This window comes from Zootoca vivipara, chromosome 15 (assembly GCF_963506605.1).
Source record: "Zootoca vivipara chromosome 15, rZooViv1.1, whole genome shotgun sequence".
In the NCBI taxonomy this organism is placed as follows: Eukaryota; Metazoa; Chordata; class Lepidosauria; order Squamata; family Lacertidae; genus Zootoca; species Zootoca vivipara.
The window spans coordinates 1,175,979-1,201,368 of NC_083290.1; the positions used below are offsets into that span (position 1 = coordinate 1,175,979).

General features: G+C 53.1%; 1 protein-coding gene across 3 annotated transcripts in view; it reads left to right on the forward strand.

The window, feature by feature from the left end:
* Positions 1–25,390, forward strand: part of NEK8 (NIMA related kinase 8) — a 44,929-nt gene that overhangs the window by 4,088 nt on the left and 15,451 nt on the right. For 2 of the 3 annotated variants that reach the window (XM_035139382.2, XM_035139383.2), the window contains 13 exons: positions 2,048–2,280; positions 3,488–3,619; positions 4,665–4,873; positions 6,333–6,412; positions 6,728–6,909; positions 7,468–7,618; positions 7,937–8,013; positions 9,139–9,256; positions 9,345–9,495; positions 10,639–10,802; positions 11,074–11,232; positions 11,351–11,509; positions 16,155–18,701. In XM_035139382.2, coding sequence (XP_034995273.2) covers positions 2,048–2,280; positions 3,488–3,619; positions 4,665–4,873; positions 6,333–6,412; positions 6,728–6,909; positions 7,468–7,618; positions 7,937–8,013; positions 9,139–9,256; positions 9,345–9,495; positions 10,639–10,802; positions 11,074–11,232; positions 11,351–11,509; positions 16,155–16,183 — 1,844 coding nt within the window. In that variant the 3' untranslated portion in view covers positions 16,184–18,701. Of the gene's footprint in view, positions 1–2,047; positions 2,281–3,487; positions 3,620–4,664; positions 4,874–6,332; positions 6,413–6,727; positions 6,910–7,467; positions 7,619–7,936; positions 8,014–9,138; positions 9,257–9,344; positions 9,496–10,638; positions 10,803–11,073; positions 11,233–11,350; positions 11,510–16,154; positions 18,702–25,390 lie in introns of those variants that run through there. The other variant, XR_004693992.2, reaches the window with a different exon arrangement.

The window sequence follows — 25,390 nt, forward strand, 5'->3', positions numbered from 1 at the left end:
TAGGATAAAAAAGGTAAAGGGACCCCTGGCCATTAGGTCCAGTCGTGACCGACTCTGGGGTCGTGGCGCTCATCTCGCATTATTGGCCGAGGGAGCCGGCGTACAGCTTCCAGGTCATGTGGCCAGCATGACAAAGCCGCTTCTGGCAAACCAGAGCAGCACATGGAAACGCCGTTTACCTTCCCGCTGTAGCGGTTCCTATTTATCTACTTGCATTTTGACGTGCTTTCGATCTGCTAGGTTGGCAGGAGCTGGGACCAAGCAACGGGAGCTCACCCCGTCACAGGGATTCGAACCGCCGACCTTCTGATCAGCAAGCCCTAGGCTCAGTGGTTTAACCACAGCGCCACCTGGGTCCCTACAGCGCCACCTGGGTCCCTGGTATCCTATAAAGATAGGATAAATCTTTATTGTCATTGTCCCCTTGCAGGAACAACGAAATTTCTCAGATGCTGGTCTAGATGGGACATTGGCCTGATCCAGCTGCTGACAGTCAGTGTGGACACCAATGCCCTGACACAATCAAAAGGAGCTTCCAGCATCTGCCTTCCCTTCTCCTGGGAAAGCAAATCTGGAGGCAAAACCATTGGGGGGGGGAGGCAAGGAGCCCTCCCTCTCCAGCCTCCAGGTCAAGGCGGTCTTTGAGGGGAAGGCTTCCTAGCAACACCTGGGCTTAGGGCAGTGGGAAGAATGCTGGGGAGGAGCCCCATTGTTCCCAGCGCCTGGCCTACAGCACATCCCCTCCCCTTCCTCTTCTTTGCAGGTCACCTTCAGGCAGGTGAAAAGGAGGTTTCAGGTTTCAAAGGGCAAGGTACCTGCAAACCTGAGATTTGGCTTTTGGTTTGTGGTTTGGAAACAAAAGAGCACAGGGTTTGTTTGGCATGTGTGTTTTTAGCAAGGGGAAGGGGGCAGGGCAGGGGAGGACTAGGAGGATCCACAGACCCCCATATCTTTGAGGCAGAAGGAACAGGTTCAGCTCGCTCTGCCTTTGGAGAAAAAATGGCTTTCTTCCTTGTGGTTCCACCCTTGTCAAGGAGCACAGGGTTTAACCCATTTAGGGACAACAGTAAGGGACCCAGGTGGTGCTGTGGGTTAAACCACTGAGCCTAGGGCTTGCTGATCAGAAGGTCGGCGGTTCGAATCCCTGTGACGGGGTGAGCTCCCGTTGCTTGGTCCCAGCTCCTGCCAACATAGCAGTTTGAAAGCACGTCAAAATGCAAGTAGATAAATAGGAACCGCTACAGCGGGAAGGTAAACGGCGTTTCCATGTGCTGCTCTGGTTTGCCAGAAGCGGCTTTGTCATGCTGGCCACATGACCTGGAAGCTGTACGCCTGCTCCCTCAGCCAATGAAGCGAGATGAGCGCGCAACCCCAGAGTCGGTCACGACTGGACCTAATGGTCAGGGGTCCCTTTACCTTTACTTTACCTTAGGGACAACAGTAGCTCTGCTCCCATTCAAGGGAGAAAGGGCTGTAGTTTTCCTTGGGAGGTGGCTCTCTGTTGTTTTTGTTATTCAATTTATCACTACCCCTTCAAAATATGGAGCATTACAGGGAGATGCACTGGATGACCCCGTGTGTCCCTTCAAACTCTACAATTCTATGATAAGAATTTAAAATCGTAAAATCGCAGCCATTTAAAATGCAATATCAAAAGCAGTTTAGACCCGTAGGCCCCAAAGCTTTGGGGGCCATGCCTCCTAGGTTCCACAAACGCACCCTCAGGGCCCCCTACCCTAATGAAAACACAATGGCAGTTTGCTCGGCCCTGTAAGGAAGGTCAAGTTCAAAACACAGTCAAGTTCAAAACCGTAACAATTAATTGCACATTTATGCAAAATCCAATTAAAACTATTTAGGAATTATTCCGTTTAATTCAACAAAATGGATGAACTTGATTCAAGGATACCAGCTTTTCAAATGAAGTCTGTTAGTCGTGTTCACTTCCAGTGCCCACCTGCCACCCCCTTGCCTCTTAGCAGCCCCCTGGGTCATCCCACCACGCCCCAGGTGTTACGCTGGCCTCTCTCTGCTTCCTCCCTGCCAGGTGGGACGCTGGCTGAGTTCATCCACAAGAGGGGCAACTCCCTCCTGGACGAGGAGACCATCCTCCACTTCTTTGTCCAGATCCTCCTGGCCCTCCACCACGTCCACGCCAAGCAGATCCTCCACCGGGACCTCAAGACTCAGAACATCCTCCTGGACAAGCACCACATGATCGTCAAGATTGGGGACTTTGGCATCTCCAAGATCCTCAGCAGCAAGAGCAAAGCTTACACGGTGAGAACAACGGAGAGCAACTCCTGGTTCCCACGTCCCGCCCCCTGCGGTTGGCCAGTGGCGTGAAGCCTCTGGACTGGCCAGGTTTGGTGTCAGTCACAGGGCAGCCAATGTGCTGCTGCTGCCCCTGACAGGGCCTTCTTAGCGGTGGGTCCCTGTTTGTGGAATGCTCTCCCTCATGAGGTCATTTGGTATTATTATTGGATTCATTTCTTTGGATTCTTACTTGCCCTTCACTGCATGGTCCTGGGGTGGGAGATGGCAATTTTGTTAAAAATGCAGTATTAAAAATCAGTTTAAAACAAATTACATTATCAAAAATTCAGGAGGAATTTTAAAAAACAAACATTCTCACAGGCACTGAATGGGTGAAAGAGATTTTCCTAGCAGCCTTGAAATTATTAGCTGTGGGGATATTTGATTGTTTATCAATTCTTTCAGATAAGTTTTTATTATTTCTTATTGGGGTGTGCGTGCGTGCGTGCATGCGTGTGGATTTGTTTGTTTGCTGTTTTGTCATTTGCCCAACCTGGGATCTTTTGGGAACAGACCTTTTAATAAATGCATGAATGTAGAATAGCCCAAAGTGAGCTTGAGCCACCAGGATCTCTCTGAGCTGGGAGGCCTCCTTTCATCTCACACTGTGAGGGGCCTGAATGTGGATATGGATCTTGGGGTGGGAGAAACGGATCCTTTCTCTGGATATAGGGGCTTTTTGCACACACACACACACACACACACACACCCCAAAAAAGAAAGAAAGAGTATTTCACAGAAATGGAAAAATTCAATCCTCCCACTGTAACATATTGGTTAAGGAAAACCTGATGATAAAGTTTATTTTAAGGATAAAACTCACACATAGGAAAAATAATCAAGAGAACAAATACGTATTGAAAAGTGGGCCCTATTCTTACATTTCTGGAATGACACTGTAAATGATATCTTTTTAATTTATTCTCAGCACTATCAGATTTTTTGTTATAGGATTCCTGCCACACACGTCATTTTCTTTTTTTCCTGTTTCTATTTCATTCATTCATTTTCTTCTTGGGAAACAAGGATATTTGATATATAATAGTTTTGGCAACAACCTGCAATACTAGAACGATAATAACATTATTCAAGAAAAAAAGAGAAAATAATACCCGCCCCTCCACCTTTGCTCTGGGCCTCCTTCTCACATCCGTGTTGTTCTTCTTCCTAGGTGGTGGGCACCCCCTGCTACATCTCCCCGGAGCTCTGCGAGGGCAAGCCTTACAACCAGAAGAGTGACATCTGGGCTCTAGGCTGTGTGCTCTACGAGCTGGCCAGCCTGAAGAGGGCTTTTGAGGCCGCGGTAAGGAGACGTTTGCGGAATCGGGTTGGAGTGGAGGACTGGCCAGCCTCTGTGTCCTGAACGCCCTGTCTCCTCAGTCTTGGTCCTGTAAACGATTGTGTCATGGTCTGTGCTGCAGCCCAGCATCCTGTCTCCAAGAGGGGACAGCTTCATGCCTCTAGGAAGCTGGCCCCCTGACCAGAAGAATGCTTGATGGCCAGGTCAGGTTTAGTCCTGTGGTTCCCAAGCATTTTGGGGCCACTGCCCCTCTTGGTTCCCTAAATTATTCCCCAGTGCACCCCACCCTACCCTATAAAAAAGGATTGTTCAGAATACTGGTTTGCACTGAGGAAGATGCAAGAACATTCAAAACAGTAACAATTCATTGCATGTTTATTCAAAATCCAATTATAATTATTTCATTTCGGAACTGATGGACTTGATCCATTGATACCAGATACTGCATGGAAATAAATTGGGCTCATTCATAGTAATGAAACCATAAGGATGAAGGAGGTTTATAGCATAAAATATTTAATGTATAAGTTACACACAAACCTTCACTTATCACAGATGTGCTATAACTAGTTTATTAAGAAAATCAAGATCTGTTACCAATAATTGGCTATCTTGTGACTTTGTGGCAAACAAATGTGACCCAAAGAAATAGCTTTGAAAGTGATAAAAGCGGTAAACCTTTAAATACAAAGCAAGGAAGGTATTTCGCTCTAGGCTCCAGCCTGGTCAATTGTAAATAAGTGATCAGCCTGCTCGGAGGGCCCCACCTCCAGTGCCCCCCTTTCCCCTTAGGGTCCCCCCAGGGAATCCCCCTCCCCGGGAGCAATACCATCCACTTTGAGAACCACTGGTCTAGTCAATGATTTCACAAAGCTCTCCTCACCATCTCCCTTTCTTTTTCTCAAACTAAAGAGTGTCTCCTTTATGTGCCCTGCCTTACAGGGGTGTCGCTGGCCGCTCCTTGCCTCTCACTTCTCGGGGAAGGCAGTATGGCAAGATGGCATGCCATGCCTTCTCTCCTAACTGTCCCACCATCTTTCGCACACAGAACCTGCCAGCCTTGGTCCTGAAGATCATGAGCGGGACTTTCGCCCCCATCTCGGACCGCTATAGCCCCGAACTGCGCCAGCTGATCCTCAGCCTGCTCAACTTGGACCCCTCCAAGCGGCCCCAGCTGAACGAGATCATGGCGGAGGCCATCTGCGCCCGGCCCCTCCTGAACCTCTACACCGACGTTGGCAGTGTCAGGATGAGGAGGCAAGTCCTGGGCCCCTGTGGTGGCGCTCACGCCCCCTCCTCCAGGAACACTCAGCTCATGGGCCCACTTAGCTCAGTATGGCTTGTAAGATTCTAGTCCTCATGGTTCTAGACGAAGAGCATAAGAGCCTGCTGGATCAGGCCAGTGGCCCATCTAGTCCAGCATCCTGTTCTCAAGCAGATGCCCTAATGAGAAGCCCACAAGCAGGACATGAGCGTAAGAGCTCTCTCCCCTCCTGTGGTTGGTGCCCATTGATAGCCTTCCGCACTTGGAATTTGTCCTCTTTTTAAGGCATCCAAATTGATAGCCATGTTCAAATATATGAAAGGATGTCATATGGAGGAGGGGAGAAAGGTTGTTTTCTGCTGCTCCAGAGAAGCGGACACAGAGCAATGGATTCAAACTTCAAGAAAGAAGATTCCACCTAAACATTAGGAAGAACTTCCTGACAGTAAGAGCTGTTCGGCAGTGGAATTTGCTGCCAAGGAGTGTGGTGGAGTCTCCTTCTTTGGAGGTCTTTAAGCAGAAGCTTGACAGCCATCTGTCAGGAATGGCTTTGATGGTGTTTCCTGCTTGGCAGGGGGTTGGACTGGATGGCCCTTGTGGTCTCTTCCAACTCTATGATTCTATGATTCTAAATTGGTGGCCATCCCTGCCTCCTGCAGGAGGGAGTTCCGTCATTTAGCCATGCACTGCATGAAGAACCATATAGAATGATAATATCGTAGAGTTGGAAGGGACCCCAAGGGTCCTCTAGTCCACCCCCTGCAATGTAGGAATCTCAGCTAAAGCATCAATCGCAGGTGGCCATCCAACCTCTGCTTAAAAAAACCTTCCAAGGAAGGAGGGCCTTTCAGAGGGAATCCATTCCACTTTGAACAGCTCTTACTCTTAGAAAGTTCTTCCTGATGTTGAGTTGGAATCTCATTTCTTGTAAGTTGAAGCCATTGGTTCAAGTCCTACCCTCTAGAGCAGGAGAGAAGAAGCTGGTTCCTTCTTCCATTTGACAGCCCTTTAGACATTGGAAAATGGCTCTCCTATCTCCTCTCAGTGTCTCCTCTTTTCCCGGCTAAACATCCCCAACTCCCTCAGCCATTCCTCTTAAGACTCTGTGTCCAGACCCTTGATCATCCTGGTCACTCTCTTCTGCACATCTTCCAGCTTATCAACATCCTTCAACGGAAGTCCCTTCTGTTTTCCTTTGAGAAATAGGAACTTAGGAGGCTGCCTTAGGCGAAGTCAGTCCATTGCCCTGTCTAACTCAGCATTGTCTGCACTCAGTGGCAGTTCTCCAGGGTTCCAAGACAGGAATCTTCCCGGGCCTTACCCGGAGATATTGCCACTGGGCCTTAAGACCTTGGACCTTCTGCATGCCAAGCAGATCCTCTGCCTCTGAGCTGCAGCCCTTCCCTGCCACTGCTGTCTGAGATAAGCCCACCCTCTTCCCCCCCCTTTCAGGCCCGAGAAGCCGCTGGCCGCTGTGCCACCAGTGACCCACGGCAGGGTGGGAGCGGGAGCCGTCGGCCCTAGGGCCAGAGGTAAGGTGGGAGGCCTTTGGAAGAGGGCTTCACACCCTTTATTTTTTGGGGGGGGGACATTGCCTGGGGTCCTTCCCCAGTGGCCCAGAGGGCACGACCGGGGTGGGGACAAGGGCATGTATGGTCATTGCATCCTTCCCATATTGAAAGTTATCTGCTGTTATTTTCTGTCCTGCTGGATCAGGCCAATGGCCCACCCAGTCCAGCATCCTCTTCTCACAATGGCCTTCCACACCACCAACCTCCCCTTTCCTGAGTCTGGGGGTTCCCCCCCCCCTGGGCCATTAACTCACAGGGCTTTTCTCTTGGACCCAGGCTCCAGAGCCGGCTCAGCGAGGCCAGGCATCCCCCCCGCCCCATCTTCCGTCTACACCTGGGGGGGCGGGATCACCCTCCCTCTGCGCCTGCCCATGCTGAACACCGAAGTGGTGCAGGTCTCCACCGGAAGGACCCAGAAGGCGGGCGTCACCAAATCTGGGCGGCTGATCCTGTGGGAGGTGAGAGGGCGAGGAGGGGTCCCACAGGTTCGTGGGTGGGTGAGGAGCCCATCGCTATGCCCCTCCCAGGAAGGAGGAAGGCAGGCTGATTGAGAATCTCTAAAGATGCCTTACATTAGACCAGCTTGTTCTTCTGCTGGAAACTCCTGTGCCCTGTCTTTCGTTGTACAGTACGATCGCATCTTATGTGCCATTAACCTGAGCAATGTCAACCTTGTGTGGTTGAAATCTAGCCAGTTAAGGCTGCATAAATAAAATTCAGGCTAGCCCCCTGGGGTTCACACATGCCTGGTGGCAATGTCTCCTGGCCCGTATTCTCTTGCTGTTAGCCCCAGATGTTTCCCCCCCACCAAGGGCGGGCTGTGGCAGCCAAGACACCTCAATGCGTTCTGCACATGCTCAAGCACCTCTGCTTGCTTTGGACGCTGCATCGCTGAGCCCTGATCCTGTTGCCATCAGTCCGCATTCAAACCAAGCCCACTTTGCTCCGACTGAGCCGGGCAGGAATGTAACATGCCCTCCTCCCGCTGTTTTTCTCTCTCTCTTTCTCCCCACCAGCCGCCCCCGCTTGGCACGGCGGGGGGGCCCTCGCTCCCTGGGGCCACTGAGCAGCTGCAGCCCCAGTTTGTCTGCCGCTTCCTGGAGGGCCAGTCCGGGGTGACCATCAAGCTGGTGGCCTGTGGGGACCTTTTCACCACCTGCCTGACAGGTACAACAAAGGCAAGCTAAGGGGGCTGTCGGGGCACAAGATTCCCCTGCTTGTCAATGGAGGGCGGCAGTTGGGTAAGGGATGGTTGCACAGGGATCTGGCCCCACCATGATTTCTCTTTGTCCCCTTGATCATGAGGAGGAGGTGAGGGGGGGAGTTTAGCTTTTCCTTCCTTCCTTCCTTCCTTCCTTCCTTCCTTCCTTCCTTCCTTCCTTCCTTCCTTCCTTCCTTCCTTTCTTCCTTCCTTCCTTCCTTCCTTCCTTCCTTTGGCAACCTCCCCTCTGGTCTGTGCTGACAGCTCTCCTTTGCCACCTTCAGACCGAGGGATCGTCCTGACCTTTGGCAGCGGCAGCAGTGGGTGCCTGGGGCATGAGACCTTCGCAGACGTCACGCAGGTTGGCCAGGGCTCCATTTCTGAGCATCATTAGGCTGGCGGGCTGGTTTGGCCACTTCCCCCAGATTCCCTGGAGGCCAGAATTCCTCCCAGCGGCTGCTGTTGTACCCTGATCACAAGAACAGGAGCTGAGCCTGGCTGGCTGCTGGGTCTGGTCCCAGGGCACCGATCTAGTCCAGCCTCCAGTTCTCACGGTGCCCAGCCACATGCCCCCAAAGGGAAGCCCCCAAGCAGGGCATGGCCACAAGAGCCTTCTCCCCTCCTGTGGTTTCCAGCAACTGGCACTCAGAAGCATCTCTTGCCACCAACCTTGGAGACATCCAGGGAAACTGAACGTTGGAAGGTTGAAGGCAGATACAAGAAGGTCCTTTACGTGGCGCGTAGTTAAACTTAACTCCCGCAGGTGGCAGGGGTGCTCACCAACCTAAGGTAAAGGTAAAGGGACCCCTGACCATTAGGTCCAGTTGCGGACGACTCTGGGGTTGCAGCGCTCATCTCGCTTTACTGGCTGAGGGAGCCAGTGTACAGCTTCCAGATCATGTGGCCAACAGCATGTGGCTGTTCTGTGCTTCTGAATGCCAGTTGCTGGAAGCCCCAGAAGGGGAGAGTTGTTCTTGTGCTCGGATCCTGCTTGCTGGTTTCCTGCAGGCATCTGGTTGGCGGCTGTGAGAAGAGAATGCTGGACTGACCCCTGGCCTGATCCAGCAGGCTCTTCTTAGGACAGAGCACAGTCCTCCTGGCAAGTAGGCATAAATATCCATCTCTTCCATGAATTTTCCCCAAACCCATGAATTTTAAACCCATCCCATATTGCGGCTATCCCTGCCTCCCGTGGGAGCAAGTTTCCTAGTGTGCCATTCCATAGTTTTAATGACAGAATGAAGGCAGGATAGAAACACGTTGAACTGAAGATTTTATTGTCTGGCGTGGGAGGGTTTCCTCTCTGAGAGGTGGCAACCCTTCCCGGGCAAATTTGGCTGCAGGTCCGCCAACCGGGGATGTGGCTTGTGCAGTTGTGGGACAGGAGGAAAAGGGCTGGGTGTGTGGGTAGAGAGAGGGAGGACCGGGCCAGGGGGGGGGGGGGGAGAGAGACTGCTTGAACAGTTGCTGCCACCCCTCTCTGCAGCCCAAGATCGTGGAGGCCCTGCTGGGCTACGAGATCACGCACGTGTCCTGTGGGGCGTCACACGTCCTAGCTGTTTCCAACGAAGGGGAGGTCTTCGCGTGGGGCAGAGGGGACAACGGTGAGTGGCGGTGGTACACCGGGCTGGTGGGCCTGCCTGTTCTCTTGGCTCCCTTTCATCGCCTCCCACCCCTTCCCTCTCTTCCCAGGGCGCTTGGGGCTGGGGACCCAGGAGTCCCACAACTCCCCACAGCAGGTCTCCGTCCCCCCTGAGCACGAGGCACAGAAGGTTCTCTGCGGCATCGATGCCTCCATGATTCTGACAGGGAGGAACCAGGTCCTGGCCTGTGGGAGCAACAGGTAGGGCAAGGGGACCGTGTCGTGCTGGGGGCATAGCTGCCAAGTTTTCCCTTTTCTCACGAGGAAGCCTATTCAGCATAAGGGAATTTCCCTTAAAAGGAGAACTTGGCAGCTATGGCTGGGGGTCACAGGAGGGTAATAATAATAATAATAATAATAATAATAATAATAATAATAATAATAATATATTATTTATACCCCGCCCATCTGGCCGGGTCTCCCCAGCCACTCTGGGCGCCTTCCAACAGAAGAATAAAACACAATAATCTATTAAACATTAAAAGCCTCCCTGAACAGGGCTGCCTTCAGATGTCTTCTAAAAGTCTGGTAGTTGTTTTCCTTTTTGACATCTGTTGGGAGGGCGTTCCACAGGGCAGGCGCCACCACCGAGAAGGCCCTCTGCCTAGTTCCCTGCAACTTGGCATCTTGCAACGAGGGAACCGCCAGAAGGCCCTTGGTGCTGGACCTCAGTGTCCGGGCAGAATGATGGAGGTGGAGACGCTCCTTCAGGTATACTGGACCGAGGCCATTTAGGGCTTTAAAGGTCAGCACCAACACTTTGAATTGTGCTCGGAAACGTACTGGGAGCCAATGTAGATCTTTCAAGACCGGTGTTATGTGGTCTTGGCGGCCGCTCCCAGTCACCAGTCTAGCTGCCGCATTCTGGATTAGTTGTAGTTTCCGAGTCACCTTCAAAGGTAGCCCCACATAGATCGCATTGCAGTAGTCCAAGCGGGAGATAACTAGAGTATGCACCACTCTGGCTAGACAGTCTGCAGGCAGGTAGGGTCCAAGGCTGCGTACCAGATGGAGCTGGTACAGAAATGCCATAGTGAAACAGAAATGCCATAAAACAAAAGGTCCGATCCTGCTGACCTGGCCAGAGTAGGAAGCCAGGCCAGCAGGCAGAGCCAAACCAGAGACTTCATATCAACAGCTACTTCCAGGGCCCGACGCAGCTCACTCCTGTTCTTTCCTGGGCAAGAGCTGAATCTGGATTGGGGCAAGGAAAGTCTGGTTGGATCCTGTGTTTTGCTGGGCCAGGGTCTCCCAAATCCAGAGGAGGCAGAGTTTTGCAAACAGAGGATGGTTCTGCAACTTGGCCCTCCCTTGACCTCCCCTCCCCTCCCCACTCTCCTCCAGGTATAACAAACTGGGCCTGGACAGGATCTTGCCCCAGGGGGAGCCCCTCACCACGGACCAGGTAGAGGAAGCCCTTGTCTTCAGCTGCGCCCGCTCAGCCCCCTTGAGTGAAGAGGCCATTGTGTGGGCTGACATTGGAACGGCTCACTCAGCAGTAGTCACGGGTGAGCATCTGGTGAAGGTTCCTCGCTGGGGGGGGGAGGCAGCTAGCCAGGACGATGCCGGCATTCTGGTGGCCTGTTGGGATGCGTTGGCTGGAGGTTCTTCCAAGGAAGAGCGCCTCTGAGTACATGCAGAGTCTTCCATTCACCCTGGAGTAATTACAGCCCACCAGGCAAAGTCGTGGCGAAGGCTTGGAAATCGCACTGGGAAGCGACACCCAGGAGCGGGAAGGAGTCGCGCTATTCCCTGCCCTTCTGCCTTTTCTGTTGCCAGCCACAGGCCAGTGCTACACTGTGGGCAGCAATCAACACGGACAGCTGGGCCCCATCCCTTGCCGTGCCAGCCGCACCCCCTACCTTGTGGAGGGGCTCCAGGCTCTCCGAGTCACCATGGTGGGCTGCGGCGATGCCTTCACCACCGTCGTGGGAGCAGGTGAGCTGATGGGGTGGAGCGGGGCTTGGGGCTTGGTTTCCGGTGCAGCGGGCGCCGAGGTGGCCTGGCCTGGCCTCCCTGTCGCCATACCCTGCTGCGGACGTTCTCTCTCCCCCAGATGGCGAGGTGTACACCTGGGGGAAAAGCGCCAGGGGGCGCCTGGGGCGGAAGGATGAAGAGCCCCGGAGTCCTCGTCCCGTGCAGCTGGGAGAGACTCACGCCAGCCTCGTGGCCTCCGTCTCCTGCTGCCACGGAAGCACCCTGCTGGCCATGAAACGTAAGTAGTGTGTCTGCACAGGTGGAAGGAGGCGTCGTTTTCCATTCGCGCGGCATTCACAAGGTGCGGCGCTGCTTCCGTTCCGCTGCAGTCCGCCTTCCACCCAAAAGCACCATAGTTTGTCCCACTGCGGGAAAGTTCTCTAAGTTCCGTTGCCGTTACTTTGGCCACATCCACAGCACTTTCAGCTGAGAGATTGATTGTTAAACCACACTGGGAACTGTAGCTCTGGGAGGGGAATAAGAGTCCCCAAACAACTCTCAGCCAACTCTTGAAGCTTCTTGAATGTCAGTGAACATCATAGTAGAGTGGGGATTTGAACCTGGATCTCCCCAGTCCTGGTCCGACACCCTTAACCACTAGGGCCACATTCGGGCCATACATTTGAAGCATTATTGTCACAGGGTCGCTGGCGGCTACTCTAGAGTAACGACTCCGACCCGTTGCCTTTTCATGCTTTTATTATGTGAAGACTATTTACAGTGCAGAAGCTGTACAAGGTACATGTTCTCAGTCTGGGTCAGTACCCCGGAATGGGGATTCCCGCGTCTTTTTCCAACAAAGTAGTCTGGGAATCCCCAATCTCCCCCCCCCTTTTCTTCATGCGCAGCTCCGGAACTGGAGGGAGGGGTCTTCTAGCCGTGTTTTCCTGCCTCCCCTTTTCCCTCTCCCTTCCTTCCTCTCCCGGTCGGCGCAAGGGCTCTGTGACCCTGTCAGAGCCCTGCGCTCTACTTCCTGTTTCCCCGCTGGACTCATCTCCTTCCCCGCTCCCGCTGGTGCTCGGAGAGGAACTGGTGGTCACGATGGGAGGGGGCAGTCTATAGCTCCTGTCCCTCACAATTATGATACCACTTTAAGCAGTCATGCTGACCCCCAAAGAATTCTGGGAGCTGTAGTCAGTTGAGGGACCTGTGTTGTTAGGATTCCCAGAGTTCCCTGGGAAAGAGGAATTGGTCATTAAGCCACTCTGGGAATGGTAGCTCTGGGAGGGGAATGGGGTGGGTTTCGGGGGAGTCTCCTAATGATTCTCTGCACCAAGAACAGACTACACTTCCCAGCATCCTTTGGGGAAAGCCATGACTGTCTAAAGCCACGTCGCAGCCCTTCCAGTGCATGGTGTGAATGAGACTGTTCATTTCCACTCAAAGGAAACACCTTGCAAACAGGAATAAATAATAATAATAATAATAATAATAATAATAATAATAATAATAATAAATTTATTATTTATGCCCCGCCCATCTGGCCGGGTCTCCCCAGCCACTCTGGGCGGCTTCCAACAGAAGAATAAAACACAATAACCTATTAAACATTTAAAGCCTCCCTGAACAGGGCTGCCTTCAGATGTCTTCTAAAAGTCTGGTAGTTGTTTTCCTCTTTGACATCTGTTGGGAGGGCGTTCCACAGGGCAGGCGCCACCACCGAGAAGGCCCTCTGCCTAGTTCCCTGCAACTTGGCTTCTCGCAACAAGGGAACCGCCAGAAGGCCCTCGGTGCTGGACCTCAGTGTCCGGGCAGAATGATGGAGGTGGAGACGCTCCTTCAGGTATACTGGACCGAGGTCATTTAGGGCTTTAAAGGTCAGCACCAACACTTTGAACTGTGCTCGGAAACGTACTGGGAGCCAATGTAGATCTTTCAAGACCGGTGTTATGTGGTCTCGGCGGCCGCTCCCAGTCACCAGTCTAGCTGCCGCATTCTGGATTAGTTGTAGTTTCCGAGTCACCTTCAAAGGTAGCCCCACGTAGAGCGCATTGCAGTAGTCCAAGCGAGAGATAACCAGAGCATGCACCACTCTGGCGAGACAGTCTGCAGGCAGGTAGGGTCTCAGCCTGCGTACCAGATGGAGCTGATTGACAGCTGCCCTGGACACAGAATTGACCTGTGCCTCCATGGACAGCTGTGAGTCCAAAATGACTCCCAGGCTGCGCACCTGGTCTTTCAGGGGCACAGTTACCCCATTCAGGACCAGGGAATCCTCCACACCTGCCCGCCTCCTGTCCCCCACGAACAGTACTTCTGTCTTGTCAGGATTCAACCTCAATCTGTTAGCTGCCATCCATCCTACAACCGCCTCCAGGCACAATCGGTTTCAGTTCGTTTGTAATTGCTGGGTATATTTCCCTTCAGGACCAGCGAGGCATAAGCAAGCACAAGCCGTCTCTGCTCCCACCCCTGTTTGCGTCTGACTCTTCCAGTGCCCCTCGTGTGGGGCTTCTGGGCGAGGGTGCATTTAGGCCCGGGAGGCAGGTGCCCGAGAGGCCCCTCACGCTTCCTTGCTGCAGCTTCGCTTGCTGCCAGCTGGAGAGTTGAGTCAGAAGCACGGGCCACATCCCTCCCTCTCCTTCCTCCTCTGGTACCTGCCACAGTCCTGCCCACGTGGAGCTGTGGCGGCGGCGGCGGCGGCAGAAGCAGTGAGCCAGCTGGCAGTGGGGCTGGTGAGCGGAGGAGGAATGAGATTCAGAAGGGGCTCAGCGGAGCACTCCGGCCCACACTCTCTCTTGCGAGGAAGGCTTTCTAGGAAAATGGGCCTCAGCCGTGACGGGGGCTCTGCTCAGTGGCTGGAAACCGCAGGAGGGAGAAGAAGAAGAAGTTTGGATTTGATATCACGCTTTATCACTCCCCGAAGGAGTCTCAAAGCGGCTAACATTCTCCTTTCCCTTCCTCTCCCACAACAAACACTCTGTGAGGTGGGTGGGGCTGAGAGACTTCAGAGAAGTGTGACTAGCCCAAGGTCAGCCAGCAGCTGCATGTGGAGGCCACCGCTCTTAACCACTACACCACACTGGGAGGAACGCTGTTGTGCTCAGATCCTGCTTGCTGGTTCCCCACAGGATTCCGGTGGGCTTCTGTTGGAAGGCCATCTGTCTTGGGTGCTTTCGTTGAGATTCTTGCATTGTAGGGGGTTGGACTACATGAACCTTGGGGGTCCCTTCCAACTCCATGATTCTGTGGTGCTGTGACTCTGTGGTTCCCCTTTGGCCTAATCCAGCAGGCTCTTTCGTGCTTATAATTCATGGAGGATAAGGCTTTCAGTGGCTCCGTCAGAAGCAGCGATGCTTCTGAATCCTTGATGCTGGAAACCACAGGAGGGGCAAGTGTGGCTCTTGTGCTCGAATCCTGCTTGCATCTGGCTGGCCACAGTAAGAACAGGAGGATGGACTAAACGGGCTCCCTTGGGCCAGTGGCAGAGCATATGCCCGCGCTGCCCAGGGTGGGCACGCTCTTGAGGGGGGCGTTGCGCGGAGGCTGCCCTCCCAGGTGCGGGATAGCTGCTTGGGCGCCCGAAGCGGCGCCCGCAGCCTGCAGCTGGGGGTGGAGCGAGCCATTCATGGGGGCGTAACGGGCTGCCCATGGCGGACATTTGGCATGCTGCCCGCCCGCGACTCCCAAGCCTCCCCCAAGCTGTCAAAATGAAGGGGAAGGGGGGGAATGCCGCTGGCAAAGCAGCACAGCTTCCCCCCTTACCCTGACGGCTGGGGGTAGTCTTGGGAGCCATGGGCGGGTGGCATGCCAAATGTCACCCCCCTCGGTGAGGGCACCCGGGGCGGTCCGTCCCCATCGCTCCCCCCTTCCTACGCCCCTGCCTTTGGCCTGATCCTGCAGGCTCTGCCGATGTTCTTACATTCTCTCTCTCTCTCCTCTACGTGGCATCCTGGCTGACCGGCATGGTGCAACCTCCACTGGCCACCTACCGGCTGCAAAAGGCAGCAGCACCTCGTACAGCCAAGAAGCCAGCGGGCCATGAATGGAGGGGCAGTGAGAAGGCTGGGAAGCCTGCCCAGTAACTCGGACGTTGCTTGCAAGGGGGGTGAAGATGGCTGGGAGTGAAAAGGAAGGCCAGGCAGGGGGAGGGGGAGAGAGAGAAAGCAAACCCCCCCATTCCACAAAGAACCTTTTAGCCCCTGTTGCAGGGACAAAGCCCCTCTGTCTTTGATTCCCCCCCCCCAAGGCTCGTGCCAACCACTGTCCTCGTGCCAGGCTAATTTCCGATGCCCCGGATGCAAGTGATGTGCAGAAAGGATATTGCAGAGTTGGAAAAGGACCAGGAAAAGGCAACCGAAAGGATTGAGGGGAGGGAGGGAGGGAGGGAGAGACTCCCCTATGAAGAAAGGCTGCAGCATCACAGACTTTTTAGTTTAAAGAAAAAGGCGAGCGAGAGGCAACATGATAAGAGTTTATAAAATTACTCCTGGCATGGAGAAAGTGGATGGGCAAATGGTTCTCTCCCTCTCTCATAACATGAGCTCTCACTCGTACATGTCAGTTGGAAGATTCGGGGCAGACCAAAGAAAGTCCCCCTTCAAGCAGTGTGTGGTTAAACTGTGGAACTCCCTCCCACAGGAGCGGCTTTAAAAGAGGATCAGGCAAATCTGTGGAGGATTATCGATGGCTGGGCTGGGCCTGCACACCTGGAAGGAGCAAGGCTTTCAGATGCCAGCTGCTGGAAAACACAGGCAGGGAGAGGAGAGGGCTGCCCTTGTGCTCAATCACTGCTTGCCGACTTCCCAGAAGTGGCACCTGGACTAGATGGGCCATGGGCCTGATCCAGCAGGCTCTCTTGATGGGGAGGAGCCTGGCGACCAAATCTATAACCCTCCCACCCTCAAGATTGACTCTGGGCCTCTGTGTCTCTTGTGTTTCAGCTGCGGCAGAGGAACCCAGTCCCCACTGAGGAGAGGCCAGGAGGGCCCCGTCGCCCCTTCCTTTTGCAGACACCCCTCTTGCAAGCCTTTCTCCCCCTCCGGCCCACGGGGCAGCCTGTTTTGGACCTTCGACGGCCAAACTCAGTCCGAGAGAGCTCAGCACCTACCTGCAGGCCCAGGTACCTGGCGGGCACCGCGTCCACCCTCTTCCTCCCCAGGGCCATGCCCCAAACAGAGGGGATCCAGCTCCATCGATGTTATTGGGCAGCCACCCCCCAGGAGGGAGCAGTGCGTGCTGGGAAGCTGTGCCCCTTCTCTCCATGCAGCTGAGCCATCTCTCTCTCTCTCTGTGCCGCTTCTCCGGCGTGACTTGGCTGGGGGGCAAGGAAGTGGGCCCTGGGTTTATTTTTACTGCTCTCCCTCTTGAGCTGACTCACAGGCTGTGCTGTGTGGGATCTTGCACGCCCAGGTGGCTGGGGGGGGGGTAAGAGCTGAATGCCGCTTGTCACAGCCCCAGGCGCTCTCGGGGAATGAGTCAATGCCAGGCTTCGAAAGCCTCTCTCTCTTCTCCCCTACCCTCCTTTCCCCCCTCATCTCCTGCTTTCCAAGGCCTGACCCTGATTCATGTTGCTGCCTTTGCTCTGTGCCCAAGGGGGGGGGGCCCTGCAGCCTCCCGTCCTCTGAAGAAACAGGGAAGGAGCTTGGGAGAACAGGAGATGAAAGCGGGGGGGGGGGAGAGAGAGCCATCCTCAGATAATGGATGGGCAGAGGTGCCAGGGACCCCCAAGGGTCATCCATTCCAACCCCCCTGCAATGCAGGAACAGAGCTACCGAATCCCTGACAGGTGGCTGTTTTAAAAAAAACCCCATGAAAGAGGGTCTGCCACCTTCCAAGGGAGTCTGTGGAGGGTGGAGGGAATATGTTTTTCTGTTGATCTGCCCTGGGCCCCACACAAAGCTCAGCAGGGGGTGGGTGAGACTATTTCAGATACCAGCAGAGGGGCGGGTGCAAAGGGCGAGGTCCGGGAGAGGGCAGAGGCTGACCTTTGCATCACTCTGCAGCTGTGCCTGTTTTCTGGCCTATTTTCTGTTTCCAGCGCCTCGAGCTGACATAGAGCAGTGTTGCCCGTGCTCAGTCACACACCTGTTTGCTTGAATTTATGAAAGGAAAGGAATGTGTGCCTTCAGCATGCCGACTTAGCATACGTAGAGTCCTGGTGAAATGTCTACAACCTAGACAGAAGGCCGGCAGAACAGCCTTTGCCGGCAGAACAGCCAACCTAGTAATTGTAAAGTTGGTAGGGACCCCCAAGGGTCCTCTAGTCCAACCCCCTGCAAGGCTGGAATCTCAACTAGATCATACATGGCAGATGGCCATCCAAGCTCTAGGAGAGCCCATCAACTTCCAAGACAGTCCACTCCACAGTCAAACAGCTCTCACCACCAGAAGGATATTCCTTACGTTTAGTCAGAAGCCTGGCACCCTCCCAATGTTTTGGACTACAAACTCCCACCAGCCCCCTGCCACCACATGCCAACTGATCTCACTTTTCACAGGTGGGGTTGTCAATATTTGACTGCAGCCCATGGCCCCAGGCAGCTCCATCTACGGACGTTTTTAATGTTAATAATAATAATAATAATAATAATAATAATAATAATAATAATAATAATGTATTATTTATACTTCCAACAGAAAAATAAAACACAATAATCTATTAAACATTAAAAGCCTCCCTGAACAGGGCTGCCTTCAGATGTCTTCTAAAAGTCTGGTAGTTGTTTTCCTCTTTGACATCTGTTGGGAGGGCGTTCCACAGGGCAGGCGCCACCACCGAGAAGGCCCTCTGCCTAGTTCCCTGCAACTTGGCTTCTCGCAACGAGGGAACCGCCAGAAGGCCCTCGGTGCTGGACCTCAGTGTCCGGGCAGAATGATGGAGGTGGAGACGCTCCTTCAGGTATACTGGACCGAGGCCATTTAGGGCTTTAAAGGTCAGCACCAACACTTAGAATTGTGCTCGGAAACGTACTGGGAGCCAATGTAGATCTTTCAAGACCGGTGTTATGTGGTCTCGGCGGCCGCTCCCAGTCACCAGTCTAGCTGCCGCATTCTGGATTAATTGTAGTTTCCGAGTAACCTTCAAGGGTAGCCCCATGTAGAGCGCATTGCAGTAGTCCAAGCGGGAGATAACCAGAGCATGCACCACTCTGGCGAGACAGTCTGCAGGCAGGTAGGGTCTCATCCTGCGTACCAGATGGAGCTGATAGACAGCTGCCCTGGACACAGAACTGACCTGCGCCTCCATGGACAGCTGTGAGTCCAAAATGACTCCCAGGCTGCGCACCTGGTCCTTCAGGGGCACAGTTACCCCATTCAGGACCAGGGAATCCTCCACACCTGCCCGCCTCCTGTCCCCCACAAACAGTACTTCTGTCTTGTCAGGATTCAACCTCAATCTGTTAGCTGTTTTATTGTACTTTTATGTTTTGCTGGAAGCTGCACTGGGTGGCTGGGGAACCCGGCTGGATGAGTGGTGTATAAATATTGTTGTTGTTGTTGTTGTTGTTGTTGTTGTTATTATGCAATACTACCCCACCCACTCTGTAGCTACCGGTATGGCCCTGCTTAGGCAACGAGGCCAGGGGGCCATCTCTCAGGGATTCCTTAGCTGTGATACCTGCATTGCAGGGGGTTGGACTAGATCAGGCCCAACCTTGGGTCATAGAATCATAGAATTGTAGAGTTGGAAGAGACCACAAGGGCCATCCAGTCCAACCCCCTGCCGAGCAGGAAACACCATCAAAGCATTCCTGACATATGCCTGTCAAGCCTCTGCTTAAAGACCTCCAAAGAAGGAGACTCCACCACACTCCTTGGTAGCAAATTCCACTCCCGAACAGCTCTTACTGTCAGGAAGTTCTTCCTAACAGTAAGTAAGGGTCTTCAGCTGTTTTCAGACTACAAGTCCCATCATCCCTAGCTAGCAAGACCAATGGTCAGGGATGATGGGAATTGTAGTCCGAAAACAGCTGGAGACCCAAGGCTGGACTAGATGACCCTTGGGATCCCTTCTAACTCTATGATGCTATGATCAAATCCCAGGAGCAGACAAGGAGAAGGATTTCTGTGTTTCTGTTTTCGCGTTTCTCTGGCATTCAGCTCGTCTTGAGGGCTCTCCTTAAAAGCAGCGCTTCCTAACTCGGGGCTCCTGTTTTAATTATAATGGATCTTTATAGACAAGTTCCACATCTGTCGTCTTACCTGGCCAGGTGTTGTGTCTCAATCACAGGCCGTGTTTGACCACGAACTTGCTTGTGAAGTTTTCACCTTTTCACCCCCTGCCGTCCTTGAAACCGCTCAGAACTCATCGAGGCAAAGAAAGAGTCTTTGCAGCAGAGTGAATTGTGGGGGCAGAAAGTGGCCATTGGGAAATGCCCGGCCTCGAGGAGAACGTTGGGACGATTTGGAATTGCAGGGGGTTGGAATGGATGACCTTTGGGGGGGGGAACCCTTCCAATTCTACAGTGCTGCGATTTGCCAGCCTTCCATTCCAGCTCTAGCTAGTTCCCTTGAAAAGCCAGCGACATTTTGATTCCCTTTTTCCGTCTCCTTGACATGAAAAGGAAGCGGCTTTCTTCCGCTGGAGCCAGGAAGGGGGTCTCAAAAAGGTTCTCTTTGATGTAGCACAGCCATGCCGAGGGGGAGCTGTGATAGCTGAGCAGCAAACGGGGGGGGGGGGAGAGGATGCAAGTTAATTAGCAAGCACAAACTGTCACGGTATTAGCATATTTGGATGGTTTTAGCCATCAGTCGGAGGGAAACTTAAACAACCATGCAAACAAAAGACAAATGTTTGAAATCACGAAGCACCCTGAGAAGAGAGTGTTAAAAGAGTGGGATGTCCCCCCCCCTATTTTAAGAAGAAATGCCCTCATATTAGGACTCAACCTCTCCAAGCTTCTTGCATATGAAGCCTTTACAGTGAGATATATTTTTTAAAAAATTCTTCCAGATTTGTAACACACGTTGCTGATTATTCTTATCTTTGCATAATTTTAATGGTTTTCTATATGAATTCAAAAAAACAAAAAACAAATTGTGGGTACAATCCCTCAAACTTGTGGGTCTCGAAAGCTTCTTACTCTATTGGTTTATTACATGTATTTCCTCCAAGGAGCGCAAGGGGGCAGAAGCAGGGAGCCACCGCTGAAAAGGCCCTGTCCGTTTTGCCGCCACCCTCCACACCTCACAGAACCCCAGGGGGCACGCAGGTAGTTCCCGGGTGTTCAGAGGATGCTGTCTTATGCAGAGTGAGACCACGGGTCCATCTAGCTCAGTATTGTCTACACTGACTGGCAGCAGTTCTCCAGGGTCCCAGGAAAGGCTGTCAGGGATTGACCCTGGGACCTTCTGCATGCAAGTCAGGTGCACTACCACAAAGCTGGGGCCGCCCATCCAGGCATTGACTGGACCCCAACCAACTAATAATAATAATAATAATTTATTATTTATACCCTGCTCATCTGGCTCAGTTTCCCCAGCCACTCTGGGCGGCTCCCAACAGAATAATAATAATTAATAATAATAATAATAATAATAATAATAATGCAATCAAACATTAAAAGTTTCCCTAAACAGGGCTGCCTCCAGATGTATTCTAAAAGTCAGATAGTTGTCTATTTCCTTGACATCTGATGGGAGGGCGTTCCATAGGGCGGGTGCCACTACCGAGAAGGCCCTCTGCCTGGTTCCCTGTACAGTAACCTCATTTCTCGCAGGGAGGGAGCCCACCAGAAGGCCCTCGGATCTGGACCTCAGTGTCTGGGCTGAACGATGGGGGTGGAGATGCGCCTTCAGGTAAACAGGGCCGTCTGGGCTTTAAAGGTCAGCACCAACACTTTGAATTGTGCTCGGAAATGTCCTGGGAGCCAATGTAGGTCTTTCAAGACTGGTGTTACGTGGTCTCGGCGGCCGCTCCCAGTCACCAGTCTAGCTGTTGCGTTCTGCAAGATAGCAATGGCTTCCTCTGCACATGCTCTGGGACTCTCTCCTCCTCTGTGTGCAATTAAACCCTTCAACATCCCCGGCTGTGGCATTCACATTTGCCTGTGATTGGCAGGTGCCGGGTGGGACAAGGGGCCTCTGCTTGCCTCACCTCCGAAAGGATAGCAAAAAGCTGGGAAGTTTCAAGAAAGGACAACCCAAAATGACCCGGAGGCGAGGGAACAACTCCCCTATGTTCTGTTCCTACGTTCTGTCTCCATTGTGAGCCTCCCTTAGGCATCTGACGGGGCGCTGTCCCGGGCTGACCTTTGACCTGACCCAGCACAGAGGTTCTTCTGTACCCTCAAATGTGGTCAGCAGAGTCTGGGCGGAGGCCATTGACTAAATTAACCGCCTGTTGTCGGCCAACCCAGCAACCTGCAGAGAGAGGGAGGGAGGGAGAAGCTGCAAAGGGAACTGTTTGATCTGCAAGTTGAGGCATATCCTTGGGGGGGGGGAGGAACAGCCTCCCCCCCTTCCCACATACAGACATTCTTTGTCTCGGCCACCATGGAAACCCAGGCAGGCATCTTGGTTCAGGTGCTCAGTGGCAGGCAGGGCACAGGCCCTGCTGGAGGGAAGAAGCTCCAGCCTTGTCCACTGGGAAAATAACCAGAGGTTTCATGGACCCAAAGTGACGCAGTGCTAACAGGAGACCACAAGATGATCCTGCTGGAGCAGGCCCTGTTCTCACAGTGGCCTCCCAGGTGCTCCCAAAGCAGGATTTGGCCACAAGAGCCCTCTCCCCTCCAACGACCAGCATTCAGAAGCATCGCCATGGCTAATACCCATCGATACTCCTCCTCTATGAATTTGTCTAACTCTCTTTCAACGCCAGCCAGGTTGGTGCCCATTCCTGCCTCCTGCAGCAGTGAGTTCCACAGTTTAACTCCGCTGTGCGAGGAAGGACTTCCTTTTAACCGTCCTGACTTTTCCAACCTTCATTGGATGGGCACGAGGTGTAGAGAGGGAGAAGCCATTCTGCTACTGCCCCACCGGGCCTCAGGGCCACCCCAGGAAGGGCCCCAGGCCACAGTGTCCTGGCCAGGCCTGTTTTTGGGGAGGCCCCATTCCCTGAGCAGTGGGGCGGCGGCGGCTGCTACTCTTTGGAGCTGCAAGACCCAGACAGCAGTCAAAACTCATGAGGCCTATGCTCAATTTGCATAGCTTTCGAACCGTTAGAAAGAAAGCAGAGAGAGAAAGAGAACAGAAAAGTCACGTCATAGGAAGGATGCGCTTGAGACTGCCCTGACAGGAGGGAGAGAGAGAGAGGCTGAACTGGGTAAACTTGCCCGAGCTGCTCGGAGATGGAGGAGCCTGGCGCTTTGACGGCCGTGTGTCGACACAGATCCCGGATCCCTCTGTGTGACCGACATGTGGAGCCAGCGGGAGAAGGTCAAGGGACTTTGAACAAGCAGACCCCTCCTGCACGGCCAGCTGATAAGAGGTACAAAGCTCAGATGGGAAGAGTTGCTGCTGTTGCGCTCAGGTCCTACTTGGTGGTTTCCCATGTGGGCCTCTGGTTGGCCCCTGTGAGAACAGGATGCTGGGCTAGGTGTGTTACACACCCACACCCACACCCGGGCCTGATCCAGCAGCTTGGGCTTTTATTGTGCTCTTTAGGCCTTTCTTGAACAATCGAGACTGTTCCACTCAGCACACATCTTTTGGCCTCTCCAAGCTGCCACGTTGGTCAATGTGCGCCAGGGCTCAGTAGTGGAGCACCTGTCCTCAGGTTCTCCAGTTAATAGGCTCTTAGCGGCAAAAGACACACAACCCCTTCTCTGCCTGAGACCCTGGAGGGCAGCTGCCAGTCAGAGAGAGCAGAACTAGGTTAGATGGACAAAGGCTCTGAGCTGGAATATGAAACGCCCATTGTTGCATTGACTGTGCCAGCAGGATGTTCTAAACAGCTCAGTTGGTACAGCATCTTAATCTCAGGGTTGTGCGTTCGAGCCCCACGTTGGGCAAAAGATTCCTGCATTGCAGGGGGTTGGACTAGATGACCCTTGGAGTCCCTTCCAACTATGATTCTGTGATCTGCAAGGCCTCGTTTTTTGTTTTCAAAGCTGCTGTTTGAGCTGCCAGAAAAGTGAGGGGACACCCTGCCTCGCCGCCACAGATGTCTTTGTGTTTGTTTGGGCCCAATGAAACCAGACGTTCCAAATAATAATAATAATAATAATAATAATAATAATAATAATATATTATTTATACCCCGCCCATCTGGCCGGGTTCCCCCAGCCACTCTGGGCGGCTTCCAACAAAATATTAAAATACAGAAATCCATCAAACATTAAAAGCTTCCCTAAACAGGGCTAAAGGATAAAAATTAAGGATAAAAAAATAATTTATCCTTAATGAGCCTGTGCAGTGTAGGGTAGGGGTGTTGGACCTGGACCTGGAAAAGACCACAGTTCAAATCCCCTCTCGTGGGCTGTGATGGGGCCAGTCACTGCCTCTCAGCCTGACCCACACCACAGGGGGTTAAATGAGGAAGGATAAGAACCACACAAGCCACCTTGAGCTCCTTGGAGGAAAAGGTGGAGTATAAACACAATAAATAAAACAGAAATAACACACCTGGACGGTGGCGGCGTCAGAAAACAATTTTGCTTTTGGGGGAATTTTGGGCAAGGGGCAGTGACTTAGTCCCCCCCCCCCCCGTGGCATCTGTCCTCTGCTGGGTGTTTTGATAGACTTTCAAGTGAGCCCAGTGGGCCACAGACTGATCCGAATTCCTAGTTTCTAATCTATACGTGTTGTGTGTATGTGATGCTATACGCATCTGGGGACTCCAGCTTCTTCCTGATATGGTGGGGGGTGGGGGAGAGAGAGGAATCTCCTGCTACCATAGCTAATTAAAGAAAGTAGGTGAGAGTTGGAGGAGGAGGAGGAGAGAGGAAGGCAGCAGAAATCTGGTGCATCAAAGGGAAACTGCAGCAGATTTGGATCTTCTCTTCCCTGGGGGGGTTGTGTGTTTATAGATGTAGTTTTGTGTCACAAACGGGGCAGGGCGCCCAAACTGCACAACCCCCCTTCCCCCAAAAAAGAACATTCCCCTGCACCAGCTGAAATTGAGAGCAGCTGTGAACTGTCTCCATGGCCCTTAACTTGGTGGTCTGCTGTGATCTGGGGGTGGGGGCGTGGAGAGGAGTTAGACACCCATCCTGCAGCTGTGCAGTCCTCCCACAGCAACCACTGATGAGGAACACACACACACACACACACACACACACACACACACACACACACACACATGGGCTAGAGCCCCCAAGAGACAGAGAGAGAGAGAGAAACTGGGGGCGGCAAGGGAAACTCTCTACTCAAGCTCAGTGAGAAGCAGCTGTCTTCTCTGCATCGCCCAGGCCCTGGCAAACCGTACAATCGGGAATGGACCCTGAGGGGCATCTAGTCCAACCCCCTACAATGCTGTAATCTTTTGTCCAATGTGGGGCTCAAACCCACAGCCCTGAGATTAAGACTCTGCCGCGCCACAGATGGAGTGTGGGGGAGTGGGAGGACGTGAAGGGGGTCTATCCCCCCCCAGTTTGTTTTTAGACAGCAAGTCACCTCCTGATACCACATGGGTCCACCCTGGTTTGCATCAGGAAAGGAGCCCCTGGAGGCATGATGGACATACCTAGGCACTGGCCAGACTGGACCCTGCTAAGGGCACAGTCCTGGGGATGCAAAAATCACAAAAAATGATACCAGGGAGAGGGGTGCTGATACAGCTTTTTGCCATGGGTGCAAGGAAGCCTCTGTCTGGGTGGTGGATTAGCACAGGGGTTCCCAAACTAAGGCCCGGGGGCCGGATGCGGCCCAATCGCCTTCTAAATCCGGCCCACGGACGGTCCAGGAATCGGCATGTTTTTACATGAGTAGAATGTGTCCTTTTATTTAAAACACATTTGTGGGTTATTTGTGGGGCATAGGAATTCGTTCATATTTTTTTCCAAAATGTAGTCCAGCCCCCCACAAGTTCTGAGGGACAGTGGACCGGCCTCCTGCTGAAAAAGTTTGCTGACCCCTGGATTAGCAACTGGTAATATGTGGGCCATTACTGGCCAGTGGAGAGGGAGGCTTCTCTGGTTTGGGGGCTGGTTTTTCTTCTGTTGCTGGCAGACTCTTCCCCATTTGCCCCAAGAGCTCTGCAGCTGGATCGGGCCCGTGGCCCACCTAGTCCTGA